Source organism: Camelus bactrianus, chromosome 3, assembly GCF_048773025.1.
Source record: "Camelus bactrianus isolate YW-2024 breed Bactrian camel chromosome 3, ASM4877302v1, whole genome shotgun sequence".
Taxonomy (NCBI): Eukaryota; Metazoa; Chordata; class Mammalia; order Artiodactyla; family Camelidae; genus Camelus; species Camelus bactrianus.
This window is the reverse complement of record NC_133541.1, coordinates 66,523,208-66,540,905: the sequence shown is the minus strand read 5'-3', so window position 1 is coordinate 66,540,905 and position 17,698 is coordinate 66,523,208. Positions and strand designations below refer to the sequence as shown.

General features: G+C 36.0%; 1 protein-coding gene across 1 annotated transcript in view; it reads left to right on the top strand.

Moving 5' to 3' along the window:
* Positions 1-900: 900 nt before the first annotated feature.
* The window catches only part of SPATA9 (spermatogenesis associated 9), a 25,200-nt gene continuing 8,402 nt past the window's right edge, over positions 901-17,698 (top strand). The window contains exons 1-3 of the mRNA XM_010949552.2: positions 901-1,879; positions 2,031-2,119; positions 10,348-10,575. Of these exons, the coding sequence (XP_010947854.2) occupies positions 1,819-1,879; positions 2,031-2,119; positions 10,348-10,575 (378 nt within the window). The 5' untranslated portion in view covers positions 901-1,818. The remainder of the gene's footprint in view (positions 1,880-2,030; positions 2,120-10,347; positions 10,576-17,698) is intronic.

The following is a 17,698-nucleotide window of genomic DNA, read 5'->3' as shown; positions in this document are numbered from 1 at the left end:
CAAGATACAGAACAGATACTTATTTTTGGTGTTAAAAAGATGGTTACTTATGTTACAGAAGAATTTATCTAGGGTTACTTTTAAAGAATAAGTTCCCCTTGTACATTTCAAATTATTCAATTTGCAAACATCCTATTTACATATATGCTGCCTCAAATTCTTATTAGAATTTATTTTATAAGTATGGAGCACTTTATTATGAGCTGTAAAGAATAACAACTGAAGAAGATAGCCATTGACATTTCATTTGACTTTATCCATAATAACATAAGATGCTTAAGGATATAGGTATAAAATATGATTAAATAAAAACCAGAATATTATCAGATATGGTCACAAATGTTAAGTGTGGCAGTGTGGGAGGTTTTTTTTGCTTATCCCTCCCTGTCTTTTTCCATCATTCCCCTTCCAAGGAGAGGGTCATTAAGAAAGAAAAGACAAAAACAATTTTGTTAGCATAATTAACATAGAGTCAGTTAAGCTTTAGGTGTAGGAAATATGAACATGAGAGATGTTTTTCTAGTAGATTTGTTAACTTTACAGGATACCTAGGAGGGTGAGAACTTATGAAAAGAAAACCAGGGGAAACAGTTGAGAACTAGGACACTGAGGGGTGGGCAGATGGAAAAAGGAATTAGGGGATTGATTGGAGTGGAGAACAGGGAAGAAGCCCAGAGAGAGAAGGTACTAACAGGTGTTACTCTGTGGTAGACTCTGATAGCCAAGTATCTTAATAGGACAGGTAAAGGGTTTCATTATCTTGTAGACTCCCAGTTTGTGTGTTCATCATTGTCTAATAATACTTTCTTTCTGGCAGTAGATTTCATTTTCCAAATGTTAAGGGTGTAATTATCTTAAGCATTAGGTTAATGATGGAGGAAGGCACGTTGTGTTAAGGTTCGGAGAGGTGGTTGTGCTGTGATGGAGAGGGTTTGCAGGCAGATTGGGACTAAGGACAGTGTGAAAGCTGGGGATCTGGCAGGCTTCACAAGCTAGAGGACTCCTTTGATGAACATTTCTTTTTCCCAAACAGTTCCTCTGAATAAACCTCCAGCTTGCTAAGGAAAACCATCTAGCTACAATTAAATATAAAGACTTCAAAGTAACATGGGATTTGAGTTAACCAACTCAATTCATCCACACTAAAATATAACCAGGTAGTCAATCAAGTCTGTGTGATACGCAGTTCTTCCCAGGTTTGATGAGGGAAAAATAACGTTCATTTGAAGTGGAAGAGTACTAGAAGGGACAAAGATGAAGAAGAGAAATAGGTTGAGATTTCAAAGACAAACCAAAGACTTCACAATTTTGCCTGGGTCTGACCTAGTGATCCTCACTTGGGTGAAGGAAAAACAATCTCTTCAGAAGTTCTTCTGATTAACGGCTGGTGTTTCTTTTCCACTTGGCATCATATGTCAAGCATTTCTTTTAAAGTGGATGCCAACTTTTTTCAAAGGGAGCTTTGTTCTCAGATGATCCAATAATTGAGGTATCACTGGAGACATTGGGACAAAATTCAATTTATGTTGCAGAACTCCTTAAAGTGGTTCATTTTTCATTTCCCTTTCACCTCCCCTTGTGCCTCCAAACACATTCTTCCTCCACTTACTGCCACAGTGATTTCAGAGGATTCTGTAACAAGTTCTCAGAGGCCCATTGTGCAGTAACAAAGAATTCTGGCAGTGAGCTGCAGGTTCTGTCCTTGCCTGCTTTCCCAAGTGGAAGGCTGCCTTCATCCCTCAGTAATGGTAGAGTAGGACCAGCAGTGCTCAGGCCTGCAAGCTTGCCAGGCGCTAGGAACCCAAGCAAGAACTCAGCATGTCAATCAGGCCTGTTGGGTGGATATTTGGGCAGATGTTGAAGAACTTTTCTGGAAGAAGTATGCAGTCTTCTTTTAAAGGGGATATGGATGTGGAAACTGGGAACTAAATTCCCAAGGTGGAGCCAGTGTTCCACGTTCATTTGAATTATGGTTAAGGAATTTTTTAGTTAAGATCTTTTTTTTACCCCCTAACTTCTTTTTGTCCTAGTCGAGGGGATCCAGAAAGCAATCTTGGACCTTGTAGATGAGTTTAAAGATGAATTCCCTACCCTCCTGAGAGTATCACAATCTAATCAGGTAATGTGATTTTGTAACTTTGAAAAAGATTATAAAAAGTGTATTGTATTTTTAGTATCATACCAATTATATAGTTTGTGATTTTGAGATCGGTACTTGAAGCTTAAGAAAACATTACTTTCACAGAAAAACACATTTTAACTCTTACTCAGTGATCTATGGAAAGCAGAAATATTATGGACAAGGAAGTGAGATAGATAGGTGAATTAAGTTTAAGGACAACCACTCTACCATTAGGTTGGAAATCTAGAACTCTCCCATAGCCACAATTGCAATGTAGTTTACTTAAGATTTGCTTAATGTAAAATCAGAAAAATACCTAGATATACTTTAACAAAAATCTATGGCAATTAAGTCAGTGAAAAAACATAACTGATATAAATTATAACAATGGAAAGATAAATATGAGTGTGTGTTTTAATGTGGAAAGAAAATAGTAATGTCAATTTAAATAAAGTATGTATGCACGTATTTTAAACTTATGTTCCAAAAAGAGTTTTAGACAGATAAAATATTGGGAGTGGAAGGAGACAGGTAGAGAATTGTAAAGACATTTGGTCAGGAAAAAGTAACATCTTGTTTAGAGGACATGTGTAACGTGCTTTACTCAAAAGTACTCAGCTTTTAATGGAAAAGTGTTGTTTCAGTCCTTGTGGCCACAGTTGGAATAGGATATGTTGTAAACTTACATAGTAGAGTAACAACCTACTTACTCAGAAATCAGACTTTTGGCAATGTCAACACGAGGAACATAGTTAAAACCTGGAAGTAGACAAAAAGACACTCTGAGTAAAACAGTAATCACAAAGTCTGTGTATTTCATTTCAAAGGAGAGGTATTAGAGCTACCTTTAACCTCATCCAGACAACCAGGCATTAGACATTTATAAATCCTTTACTGTTGCCCAGGGGTTGGAAAGTAGGAATACAGACAAAGAAGACAGGGTTCCTTCAGTCAGTGAGCTTTAATCTAATGGAGACAGCGTCGTAAACGAGTAATTGCAGTGGAATATGGTAAGAGGCATATACAATTTAGGGGAAGTAACAACTACATCCTGGAATCAGAGAAGACTGCATGGAGGAAAGATGCTTAAATTGAGTCTCAAAGGATGGATAGGAGTTTTCAAGGTGAAGAAATGGATAAAATAAGTGGGTAGGAGCAGGGAAGAATATTTCAAAGGAAGCAGTGTCAGGTCAAAAAGCATTAAACAGCATAGTGTGTTTCCAAAATGTCAAGTAAATTTGAATAAGTGGCATCAGTGTTGAGTCTAGACTTTGGGGAGAGGTGATACTGAAGTGTAAGTGGATGCACAGTGGTAAGATGGCATCTAGATGGTGGTTGGCTCAGTAGGATAGGATAAGCCTTAGAAGCACCAGAGGGCAAACCAGATTTTATAATTCCACATCTTAGTCCTGGTGTCTAGTTGCTGCCACTTTTTGCATTGTCCTAGTTTTGGTATAAATTCTTTGGAAGCATTGGAGACTTCTCTTGGCTATGCTCTAGAGTATTAAGGAAAGAGACTGGCAGGTGACCATGCTTGGCTAAGATGTAAGGGCAGCATAGCAGTGCGGTAATTACTGAGAAAAACCTCAAGGTGAAGCCTAGGCAGCCTAGGCCTGGAAAGCCCTGTTGTCCTTCCAAACTGTGATTCTCCCACCATTGCCAGCATTAGAGAAACTGGGTTTTATTTAATCAAAGAAGTTGCAACTTTCTTATCAACTTCCGTCATCTCTTCCCGCCCTCTGCGTAGCCTCGTCATCACTAGAGACATAAGGATGCTTTATGGTGGAACAAATTGATGTTCTGATCCCCAAAGAAAAAACTCTAAGTTTCTATTTCCAACTCATTGAAGTCATTTACTTATAAGAACTATACCCCACCCCAGAGAAGAATATAAACAGAGTTAAAGTTACTTTATTTCTCATATTCAAAGCACATTGTCTTTTTCCACCATTTACTTTGAAGAATGTGCTGCTGAGATTGTCAGGAAACCTGAGTAGTTAGGGGATATAACACATTGAAGTTACTTGCACTTCAAAAATAAATTATCCAGAAAACAATGCTAATACTGCATTGTTAACTAGATTATTTTTAAAGGTTAGATTATAAATGCTAAATTTTATTATTTCCACTATGGTCCATAGTTCTCAAACATACTGAAAAGAATGATTTTAAGAATACTTAGAGGGCTTTATTGATTGGGCTGTATTTTAAATCTCTAAATTTTATGATTAGTATTTAAATCTTTTTTTTTTTTTTAATTTTAGGCACTTATTTATTTAGGAAAAAGCCATGTTGCTGGCCTGGAGCAAAGGCAGGATTTGATGGGAGTGATGATAGAAATTTTGTAGAGGAATATACCCAGAATAATGATTATTAAATAGTTTTTCATGGCACAGATTTTGAAGGACATTTTTTTCTGGGGTTGGGAAAGTTAATTTTAGAATTTTGGCTTGAGGTCTGAGGTCGTGTACTCTCTGCTCCCTCCCTCCCAACCAGCCCAGACCCCTAATACCCTCAGTATCCACATCCTGTAGTAAAAAGTAAGTTTTTAAGGTTTACACTTGCAATGGCAAATGATTTCTGTATGAGGACTCTAAAATATTAAACATTAAATTTGAACAAATGAAAAATGCATACTACAACTAGGGAATTCAAATTTTTTAATTCAAATGATCTTTACTTGAATGAAAGAAAGCTTTTATGATAAACAGGCAGATGACCATGCTTGGTCTAAGATATAAATGGTTAAGGGCAGCATAGCAGTGCAGTAATTACTGAGAAAACCTCAAGGTGAAGCCTAGGCAGGGTCAACTTTGATGGGTTTGAATTATGAAATGTGGTTATGTGTTTTATTATGTAATTAACTTGCACTTAACTGTACATTCAAAACTGGGAATTGTAGACAAAGCATAACAGAATCCATGTAAAAATTTGGATTTTACATCTATAGATGTATTTTTCTGAATTCTCTATGCTTTCTTCTTTTTTTTAAACATGTGGGACAAAAACTGCTGGCGTTACCAAACCAGGTTTGTTGTGCGATGCTGAGATGCCAAGGTTTGCAGCAGAGAAGGGGTTTATTCACTAGGCAGCCAAGTGAGGAGACAGGAGAACAAATATGAGATCTGCCTCCCAAAGGCAAGGGGCTTGGGATATTTGTGGGTAAACAGTATAGGGTGGTCAGAGGTGCAGGGGAGGGTGATTTGGAGGCAGGAAAAAGGTGGGGTATGTCTGCTCTGTGCAGGCATATCTGAGTTACATGCTTCTTCATGGGATGCATGTTCGGAAAATGGCGCTGTTAGCATGATGGGACTATGGTGGAGTTTTTGGCCTTCTCACGTCAAAAGTCATCCATCGCACACTCGAGCACACCCAGTTGAATGGTCAGTGGTCTTGACCAGTTTGAACTGGGCAAGATAAGCTCAACGTTCCTGAAGCAGATGTTATTATAGAGACCCATATGTCAGAGGTGTTGTCTATAGGGAGCAGTTAAAGGAGTCTTGGGGTGTATTTGTCTAAGGTACACGAAGCTTGGAGAATATGCAGTTTGCATGAAAAATTAAGGTGAGTTTGATCAGTGAAGGCAGATTACAAGCCGAGAGGTTTTTATCAACCTTCCCCTTATCTACTATTCTGAAAGACAAGCTCAAGAATTTCTGTTAACCTTATGTGGCAGGGTCTCAGGATGGATTTTTTTTTAACCTTATGTGGCAGAGTTTCACTGGAGATGCACCTGTGATGTCTGGAAATTACTTGTATTGGGGTTTGTAAATATAATGAGAGTAGAACTGTAAGTGGATTGTTCTATAATTCAGTTATATTTTTGTCTTTGGTGAGTTGTTTCTTGTGGGGCACTATCATTGTAAAAGTTACAAAATACATTGTGCACTGAAAATTTTCTGGATGGTTTCTCATTTAACATTTGGTGTATTTTTCCTGATATTTCTCAATTTTAACTTGTTATATTTTTCTGATATACTTCATTCATTTTAATGAATATATTTATAGAGCACCTACTATGTGCCAGACCTATTCTAGGCACTGGGGAAAGATCAGTGAGCCAAATGGATGTAAAACACTGCTGCCACAGAACTTATGTCCTAGTCAGGAAAACAATAAACGAGGAAAATAAACTACCTGTTATGTTAATGGTAGATCTTAAGGAGAAGAAAAAACATAGTGGACAAGGGATATGGAGTAAAGGTAGGGATAGGGAGCATAGTTGATGGTTAAAGTCAGATGACCAAGAGGATCTTAGTGAGAAAGTGATTCTTGAATTAAGACTTGAAGGAAGTGAGGGAGCAAACTTTGGTATCTTTGAGGACTTGAATGGTGTGGTTAATTCAAAGTCCCTGATACTTTACAAGTTCAATGAATTATGAGGAGGGAAAGGGAGAGAAAAAGATGGTGAGGCCAGTGAGATAAAGAAGAGACAACTGTTGGGTTTTGTAGACCATTGTATATACTTTGGCTTTGACACTGAGTGTACCAGGAAGCCACTAAAGTGTTTGAGTAGAAAAACAAGGTCAGATCTGACATGTTTTAACTGTATATCTCTGGCTGATAGGTTGAGGAACAGAAGGAAGATAGACAAGGGTGGAAGCAGGGAGGCCATTGGCAGAGGCTAATTTTCAAGTCTGGAGAAGAGATGATGGTGGTATATAAGTATAACGGACTGCGTGTTGGTATTGGGCCTAGTGAGAAGTGATCAGATTCTGGGACTGCTCAGAGAAAAAATTGAATAAGATTTGCTGACAGGCTGGTTTTATAAATGTAGGGTAGTAAAAAGCTGATGTTAATAGAAATTGGAGTTCAGCATTAAAAATGCTGATGATCGAGAAATGGGCATGGCTCTAGAAAAAAGAAAACAGAAAGGGAAAGCAGGATATATATTCAAAGAATGGAGCTCAAATGGAGAAAACTGGAGCAGGCTTCTTGAAGCATCCAGATTAACTGAGGCGAAGTTTCTTTTGGTAAATGGTCTTTAAGTACTTTAAGTGTGTATCTCTGAGGTGATATTGGTGGTTGGGAGTTGGACTTCCTTTCTGATGTTTAGTTATGGGCTCAGATGATGATGACAAAAATAACCATCTGGATTTTCACACTTTGCAACTGATTCCAGGATGCTTAGACCAAGATTCAAACAGAAAAAAGAAAAAAAAAAAAAAAAAAAAGAAGGAAAAGAAAGAAATGAGGACTTCTTAATCTGGGTTCAACATTTAAATTTACACATATGGCTTGGTAAGAAAATACACAGCATAGATAATAGACAAAAAGGAATTTGAGTAGCCTCTCCTCTGTTGTCACCTTTGTATTCCCAGAGCCACGAGGAACCACTGAACACATGCCCTGGTGCCCAGATTTGGTTTCTAACACTGTATTTTTAAAAGCAATAATGGTCTTCCTGGGAACAAGTTGATTCCATATTTTGTGGCAGGGAAAATAAAGGTGGAAACAGTTTGTTGTCAGAAGTAATAATTCTTTTAGTTATCTAGGAAAGTATCAAAGAGGAAAGCATTTTAAAAAGAAAACAATCTTTAAATTGTAGTAATTTAAGCATTAAAGGGAAACAAAGATGATTTTAATTATGAACAGGTTGAGTCTGTTGGAAAAAGCCATGAATTCAAGAGGAGACTAAACTGAGCAAGATAACACAAAGTGCTCTAAAGCATTGTTTTAATGCACACTTGAATTTTAAAAAATATTGTCTATAACAAATGCTGTATTTTCATCAATACAAATTCTATGAACTGTACAGGAGAGTTTTGATTAACAGATTATTAGTTACAAGTAGGCTTATTTTTCTACAGAGATAAAAATTTAGAAAAACAATTTTGTAAAAGAGGGGAAAGTTAAATGGATGAAACTTGTATATTGTTTAGGGAAATGGATCAAGACTCGTTAATAGAAATATATGTGTAAAGTCAGTGAATCCAGGCTGACATATACAGATCATTAAGATTTGGAAAGAAATTCACAAAATAAGGAGAGGGAAAATGCAGAATGTTAATATTTTGCAACTGAAAAAACTAAGGGTCCCTGAAACACTGAATGACCACATAGACAAGGTTTCAGTAAAGTGGAACTACACATATCCCCCTCCTGTTTGCTTTGGCAAGGTGGTTCTCACTTTATGATTATAAATTATAATGAGAGAAAACAGAGTACAGTCAGTCCATGGTATCCAAGAATTCAAACAATCTTGGATGGAAAATATTTGGAAAATGTTCCAGAAAGTTCCAAAAAGCACAACTTCAGCTTGCCACCTGCAAGCAACTATTTACATACATTTATACTGTATTTACAACTATTTACTCAGCATTCACATTATATTAGATATTATAAGTAATCTAGAGATGATTTAAAGTGTAAGGGAGGATGAGCATAGGTTATATGCAAATACTGTGCCATTTTATATAAAAGACGTAAGCATCCATGGATTTTGGTATCCTCAGGGGTCCTGGAACCAGTGCACCAAGGATGCTTAGCAGCGACTATAAATTGTAATCAGAAGTAAAACCAGTCTTATTCTAGGTGCTCCACCTTGAGGAGGAATTAGGAGAAAGAGTCAGTGCAGCAAAGCATAAGATCATAAGAGAGATTGAATCATTATATGCAGGAACTTTGGATACTGCAGACAATATGGCTTCTCTCCGACGTGTGCTTGCAATCAGTATAGATAATAATATCAAGTGATTGTTCCTGCCTGTTCTTTTTGCTTGTTCTACCTCTACCATATGACTACTTGTAAAGATTGCTTTGCTTTAAAGTGGCTTGGAGTTGTAGCAACTGTAGCCCACAATTTAGACTGCACTCTCTACTGTTAATATTGCGAGGAGGGTTGAGACCACAGGTGGGCTAATGGGACTTTTTCAGTAAAGTTAACAGGTTAAACCACAGTAAGACCCCAGATGCCCCAGAAATATATCCTCATTGATAGGCTAGAATAGCTTTGGTTATCTCCAGTGACAAATGCTGAAAAGTAAGAGAAGTATTGAACTTTGATGACAAATACAGCAATAATAAAATTATGATTTCAGGATAAAAATTGAGGCATTTCTGGTGTATAGCAATATAGTATGTTAACTTTAAAACAAATATATGATGTTCATTGTAGACTAAAAAATCCATTTAAAAGATGTTTTGCTCTTACATATTTGGACTCAATAAATAAATAAAAATTCAGAGTTGCTTATTTGTGTTAACCAACACTTTCCTCCAGGTTACATACAAAAAGCCAGAATAGCTTATAAAATTACTTAAATGAGTAATGGAAATCATACTTGTTTGTTGCCTGGAATGCAGCTTAACCACATTGTAAGTAATTCCCCTGTGGTTCACTTTCTGCTAGAACAGAGAAAGAACTACATGTCATGTGTTTTAGAAATGCCACATTTTTTTTCTTTTGGAATGCTCATAAAAGTTTTGAATTTTTCAGAACTAAAAGTTTCATAAGCTTGTTGATTAGTATATAGGGTTTTTATTTTATTTTTATTTAAACTGTACAATGCATTGTTCATGTATGCTATATTTTTAGCATTTAAAAATTTAAAGTAAATTGTACACTGTATATTATGTATATATGCTATATTTTATCATTTAAAGAGCTCTTTAAAAATCAATGCAAAAAATAAATAAATCCAGAGAGAAAAATGAAAAATTTGTATCTTTTGGCATGTAACTTAATTCTGAATATTTATCCTAAGGAAAAATAATCATGTATTCAAATAAAGATTTAAGTACATGGGAGGGATCAGTGAGTTGTATGGAGGGTAGGAGATAATTATTGGACACTGAGTATCATGCACAGTGTACAATTATGTGGTACTTGTCTCTGCCTGCAGTAGATTTTAATAATGCACTGGAAACAAATGGGTGGTTGGAAGTGGGAATGGAGGATGTGGAGGGAGGGAGCAGTGTGAGCAAAACAGATGAAGGGAGATTAAGAAGTACAAATTTCCAGTTATATAATAAGTAACAGGGATGCAATTTACAGCATAAGGAATATGGCCAATAATATTATAATAATTTTGTATGGGGACAGATGGTTACCCAACTTCTCGTGGTATTCATTTCATACTGTTTGCAAATGTCAAATTATATAGTATACCTGAAACTAACAATATTGTACATCATCAACTATATTTCAGTTTTTAAAAATTTAATAAATAAATAATGCAGTGGAGAATCACACATCAGTCACTTTTCAAAGGCTTATTTTCCAGCAAAGAGAACCCATACAAAAAACATCCAAAATCAGAATGGCTGTCGCTTTAGCCAAGATCAACCGAGGAACATTAATTCAAGGACTAAACAGCATATCCAGATCCTCCAGATCAGTTGCCAAACTCCTGCAGCCTCAGCTTGCTTGCAGACTTTTAGAGTTAAGGGACATAGCTCATCAACTACTGAAGGAAGTTAATGCACCAAAGCAGCCCCTATATAACATGCAGGTAAGTGAATATTGCACAGGGTATGAACTTTTTTTAGAAACTATTTTGAGTGCAAGATTTGAAAAATGAAAATGTAGTACGTTTGGTTGTCCTAGATGTAAAATAAGAATAGTTGGATAAGGTAAATGAATAGTTAGGTCTTTTTTAAATATAGTGTATTTTCTGATTTAAATAAATATAAGGGAGGAAGTAATGCAGACTTTTTTCCTCCCTTGTTATTTGATTGAACTATACGAAACTATCAATTTCATACTGTTCAACCTAAATGTAAGCATGCAGATTACCTCTTACATGAAACCTAAAAAGAATCCTACAACAAGCCTTAAAGATGATTGTTTTGTTCCATTTTCCCCATAACCTCGTTAGGTTTCCAAGATAACCTTCGACGTAACATATTGAGCGTATTTAGCTATAAATTCATTTTGACAGACCCGTCAGCATCCAGGTCTATTTCAAATTAAACGTTCTATGTTGCTTTATTGAGGCTTTAGTATATTTTGTTAAGGACAACAGCTCAAACTTTTTTCAGGACCAGTTTCTTGTCTTTTTTTTTCCCCCCTCAACTTTATGGCACAGAACTCAGTGTTTTTCAGTTTGGGCATTATTCATAGCATCCCTTTATTGAAAGGAGAGTTAAGCCAAAAAAGAGATGTATTGAACAATCCAGAGTTGATAAGGTTTTAGGCATAGCTGGGTATAGGTACTCAAATGATTCCTTCAGAATTTTTCTCTTTTCTCTCCATCTCCTGGCTGTGCTTTCTCTGTGTTGACTCCGTTCTTAGACTGACTTTCTTCTCAGGGTCACAAGATGATTTGCAGCTGTTCCCAGGGCTACATCCTCCAAGGTTCAATTACAGCAGAAAAGAATGAGAGTTCTTACCCCATCATTCCTGGCTAAGTTCTGAGGTTCATCCTTAGAGAATGGCTTGCCTCTAAGTCAGGGAAATGGGATGCACTGACTGGCCTACGACTTGGTTACCTGCTTCAGTCCTACAGTAGGGTTTGGAGCTCCATTCAGATGACCTAACAAGAATGGGGAAAGGATGAATCATCAAATAAAAATCTGGGTTGTTTTGAGAAGATGGGAAAAGGGCTGATGGGTGGTCAAAATAAATAAAATATCCATTACATAAGAATCTCTCTTTAACCAAAATTTTGACATTTCCCAAAATCATCAGATATATCAACTATGAATTGCCTCAGATAGCATTTATAAAAGATTCCTTTTAGTACCTTATGTTTGAGAAAGTAAAAAATAGTTTCTGTGTGTTAACCATTGGATTTCTAAGAACTATAAGCCTTATTCCTGATCTTTAGATCATCAGAAAGAAACAGTTGAACCATATTATTTTAAATTCCCACCAGAATATCTTTCTGAATCTAATGTTTTGCCTTACTGTTTCTTTCCTTGTTAGACCCATAGGTTTTATAGAGTTGATACAAGAAGTGTCCTTTGAAGAATATTTCTGTATTTATTATAAAGTCATGTTTAAAGACAGTTTCCATTATTGTTATTCAGACTCTTTCTTTTCTCTCCTCTTTGCTAAGTTAGATTTATGAAGGAACTGAAATTTTAACACTATTTACAAGCTAACAAGTTAGCCTGCCACAGTTAAACAATACATGTGCTCACACACTGACAGAAGAGATGAGCAACAGCAGCAGCTGGAGCAATTGTGTCAGTTTTCTGTGTCTCAGTTTCCATAAGACAGTGTGGTGACAGCCAGATGTTGCATGTGCATGTTGTAAGTTGCATCATAGGAGAAGAACACTACAGTCAGGAGAGTCATTTTTTTATAGGGATGCTGGAGCATCTGCCCAGCCTCCGAGAGAGAACGAAACAGAGACAGAGAAAGAAGCAAATGTCTCTGGAAGGGAAGGTGAAGGCTTTATTTTTAGTGTCCTGTGACATGTCTCGGAAAGTACATCTCTAGATCTCTCCACAGGAATGTACTTTCTCTAGCTTCCAAAACTGTTTGCTATTCAACCATGTCCTTTGCTTGGAAGGCCCAGTCTGTACAGAAATGAGAGATATCCATGGAGAATTGTCTCTCAATACTCATGAAAATTCAGTGGCAGAAAAATAATCTTTCTTTCTGGTAGAATCTATGTTTCCTTCTATCCAATAATGAGAACTAAAAACAAAACGTGCTTGCCTTTTGCCTTGACTGACAGTGAGTTTCCACAGGTAAATTAGAGCTTAGTTGTGATAACATATTCCAGGAACCTGAGATGAAAGAACCAGGTTGAGGGACTAAGTGATTTGTCCAGGGTCTACATGCTGACTGTGACCGTCTCTTTTGACATCAATTTAGAATCAACACCTATGACATCTCTTCTCCTTTGCTCTTGTTCTAATTGTCTTAGAATTTAGCTTTAATTTTTAAAATTCTTATCAATAAAATATTTCAAAATATATTAAAGGTAGTTTTTCAGAAGTCCCACCCAAATTTAAACTGGTAGTAGTATTTTGCCACATCGCCTTCAGATATCTGTTTTATAAAAAGAAATATATGTCATTCTAAGTGAAGTAAGCCAGAAAGAGAAAGAAAAATACCATATGAGATTGCTCATATGTGGAATCTTAAAAAAAAAAGAACATAAATACAAAACAGAAACAGACTCATAGACATAGAATACAAACTTGTGGTTGCCAAGGCGGAGGAGTGGGAAGGGACAGACGGGGAGTTCAAAATTTGTAGATACTGACAAGCATATGCAGAATAGATAAACAAGATTATGTTGTATAGCATATGCAGAATCGATAAACAAGATTATATTGTATAGCACAGGGAAATATATACAAGATCTTGTGGTAGCTCACAGCGAAAAAAAATGTGACAATGTATATATGTATGTTCATGTATAACTGAAAAATTGTGCTCTACACTGGAATTTGACACAACATTCTGAAATGACTATAAATTAAAAAAAAGAAATGTAATTAACCATGCTCCGATCTCTTCATTTTTTTTCACTACCAAAGGGAATCATTATCCTGAAATTGATGTAAGCATTTCCATGAATACTTTTATATTTCCACTGCATTTGTATGTATGTATGTTTAAAATTTATATGAATGATATTATACTCTACTTACCCTTCTGAAACTTCCTTTTCTCACTCAATATTTTTGATATATATAGCTATGTTTCTTTGGTTTATTATTTTAACTTCTTTGGGTTATTCCTGTTATAAGAAAAAATAATCTACCATTTATCTATTACTGGACAGATAGACCATTTAGTTTCCAAATTTTTTTGTATTACAAACAGTGCATCATTGAACACTCTTGTAAATGAGTCCTTATCCAGATGTATGAGACTTTCTCCAGGTATATATGTAAAAGAGGGAATGCTGGGTCATGAGGGATGAAACATTTTCAGTTTTATTAACTGTGGTCAAAATGTTTTTCAGAATGGGTACACATTCTTGGGAGTCCTTGTGATTCTTAAATCTGAGGATGATTTCTTGAATTATGGAAAACTCTTAGCTATTATTTCTTCAGATATTGCCTCCTTTTCATTTTCTTTCAGTTTTTTTTCTTCTGGAATGCCTATTAAACGTACTTTGAATCTTCTCATTTTATGCTTTATGTCCATTCCCCTTCCTCATATTTTCCTTTTCTTTATGTCTTTTTTTTTAACATTTTTTATTGATTTATCATCATTTTACAATGTTGTGTCAAATTCCAGTGTTCAGCACAATTTTTCAGTTATTCATGGACATATACACACTCATTGTCACATTTTTTTCTCTGTGAGTTATCATAACATTTTGTGTATATTTCCCTGTGCTATACAGTGTAGTCTATTCTACAATTTTGAAATCCCAGTCTATCCCTTCCCACCCTCCACCCCCCTGGTAACCACAAGTCTGTATTCTCTGTCTGTGAGTCTATTTCTGTCCTTTATTTACGCTTTGTTTTTGTTTGTTTGTTTGTTTTTGTTTTTGTTTTTTAGATTCCACATATGAGCGATCTCATATGGTATTTTTCTTTCTCTTTCTGGCTTACTTCACTTAGAATGACATTCTCCAGGAGCATCCATGTTGCTGCAAATGGCATTATGTTGTCGATTTTTATGTCTGAGTAGTATTCCATTGTATAAATATACCACCTCTTCTTTATCCAGTCACCTGTTGATGGACATTTAGGCTGTTTCCATGTTTTGGCTATTGTAAATAGTGCTGCTATGAACATTGGGGCGCAGGTATCATCCTGAAGTAGATTTCCTTCTGGATACAAGCCCAGGAGTGGGATTCCTGGGTCATATGGTAAGTCTATTCCTAGTCTTTTGAGGAATCTCCACACTGTTTTCCATAGTGGCTGCACCAAACTGCATTCCCACCAGCAGTGTAGGAGGGTTCCCCTTTCTCCACAGCCTCTCCAGCATTTGTCATTTCTGGGTTTTTGAATGACGGCCATTCTGACTGGTGTGAGGTGATACCTCATTGTAGTTTTGATTTGCATTTCTCTGATAATTAGTGATACTGAGCATTTTTTCATGTGCTTTTTGATCATTTGTATGTCGTCCTTGGAGAATTGCTTGTTTAGGTCTTCTGCCCATTTTTGGATTGGGTTGTTTATTTTTTTCTTATTGAGTCGTATGAGCTGCTTATATATTCTGGAGATCAAGCCTTTGTCGGTTTCATTTGCAAAAATTTTCTCCCATTCCGTAGGTTTTCTTCTTGTTTTATTTCTGGTTTCCTTTGCTGTGCAGAAGCTTGTAAGTTTCATTAGGTCCCACTTGTTTATTCTTGCTTTTATTTCTTCTAGGAGAAAATTTTTTAAATGTATGTCAGATAATGTTTTGCCTATGTTTTCCTCTAGGAGGTTTATTGTATCTTGTCTTATGTTTAAGTCTTTAATCCATTTTGAGTTGATTTTTGTATATGGTGTAAGGGGGTGTTCTAGCTTCATTGTTTTACATGCTGCTGTCCAGTTTTCCCAACACCATTTGCTGAAGAGACTGTCTTTATTCCAATGTATATTCTTGCCTCCTTTGTCAAAGATGAGTTGACCAAAAGTTTGTGGGTTCATTTCTGGGCTCTCTATTCTGTTCCATTGGTCTATATGTCTGTTTTGGTACCAATACCATGCTGTCTTGATGACTGTAGCTCTATAGGATTGTCTGAAGTCTGGGAGAGTTATTCCTCCAGCCTCTTTCTTTCTCTTCAGTAATGCTTTGGCAATTCTAGGTCTTTGATGGTTCCATATGAATTTTATTATGATTTTTTCTAGTTCTGTGAAATATGTCCTGGGTAATTGGATAGGGATTGCATTAAATCTGTAGATTGCCTTGGGCAGTGTGACCATTTTAACAATATTGATTCTTCCAATCCAAGAGCATGGAATATCTTTCCATTTTTTAAAGTCTTCTTTAATTTCCTTCATCAATGGTTTATAGTTTTCTGTGTATAATTCTTTCACCTCCTTGGTTAGATTTATTCCCAGATATTTTATTACTTTGGGTGCTATTTTAAAGGGGATTGTTTCTTTACTTTCTTCTTCTGTTGATTTATCGTTAGTGTAAAGAAATGCAACTGATTTTTGAACGTTAATTTTGTAACCTGCTACCTTGCTGAATTCTTCAATCAGCTCTAGTAGCTTTTGTGTGGACCTTTTAGGGTTTTCTATATATAGTAACATGTCATCAGCATATAATGACACTTTTACCTCTTCTTTTCCAATTTGGGTCCCTTTTATTTCTTTCTCTTGCCTGACTGCTGTGGCTAGGACTTCCAGGACTATGTTGAATAGGAGTGGTGATAGTGGGCATCCTTGTCTTGTCCCAGATTTTAGTGGGAAGCTTTTGAGTTTTTCACTGTTGAGTACTATGCTGGCTGTAGGTTTGTCATATATAGCTTTTATTATGTTGAGATATGTTCCCTCTATACCCACTTTGGCGAGAGTTTTTATCATAAATGGGTGTTGAATTTTATCAAATGCTTTTTCTGCATCGATTGAGATGATCATGTGGTTTTTGTCCTTTCTCTTGTTGATGTGATGTATTACACTGATTGATTTGCGTATGTTGAACCAGCCTTGTGTCCCTGGGATGAACCCCACTTGGTCATGATGTATAATCTTTTTTATGTGTTGTTGGATTCTATTTCCTAAAATTTTGGTGAGGATTTTGGCGTCTATGTTCATCAGTGATATTGGCCTATAATTCTCTTTTTTTTTAGTGTCTTTGCCTGGTTTTGGTATCAGGGTGATGGTGGCTTCATAGAATGAGTTTGGGAGTAATCCCTCCTTTTCAATCGTCTGGAAGAGTTTGAGAAGGACTGGTATGAGTTCTTCTTTGTATGTTTGTTAGAATTCCCCGGTGAAGTTGTCCGGTCCTGGACTTTTATTTGTAGGGAGGTTTTTAATTGCTATTTCTATTTCCTTTCTAGTGATCGGATTGTTCAAGTGTTCAGATGCTTCTTGATTCAGTTTTGGTGGACAGTATGTTTCCAGAAACTTGTCCATCTCCTATAGGTTATCCAGTTTGGTTCCATATAGTTTTTCATAATATTCTCGTATGATATTCTGTATTTCTATTTTGTTTGTTGTAATTTCTCCATTTTCCTTTCTTATTTTGCTAATTTGTGCTCTCTCTTTTTTCTTCTTTGTGAGTTTGGCCAGAGGTTTGTCGATTTTATTTACTTTTTGAAAAAACCAGCTTTTGGTTTGGTTGATTTTTTCTATGGTCTTGTTAATCTCTATTGTATTTAATTCCTCTCTGATCTTTATTATTTCCTTCCTTCTGCTGCTTTTTGGGGCTTTTTGTTCTTCTTTTTCTAATTCATTCAGGTGGTGGGTTAAATTGTTTATTTGAGATTGTTCTTCTTTTTTGAGGAAGGCCTGTATCGCTACAAACTTCCCTCTTAGCACTGCCTTTGCTGTGTCCCATAGGTTTTGAGTGGTTGTGCTTTCATTATCATTTGTCTCAAGGTATTTTTGAATTTCAGCTTTGATTTCCTCATTGATCCATTGTTTTTTCAATAACATATTGTTTAATCTCCATGCTTTCCTTTTTTTCTCCTTTGTTTCTCTGTTGTTGATTTCCAGTTTCATGGCATTGTGGTCAGTAAAGATGCTTGAGATAATTTCTATCTTCTTAAAATTGTTGAGGTT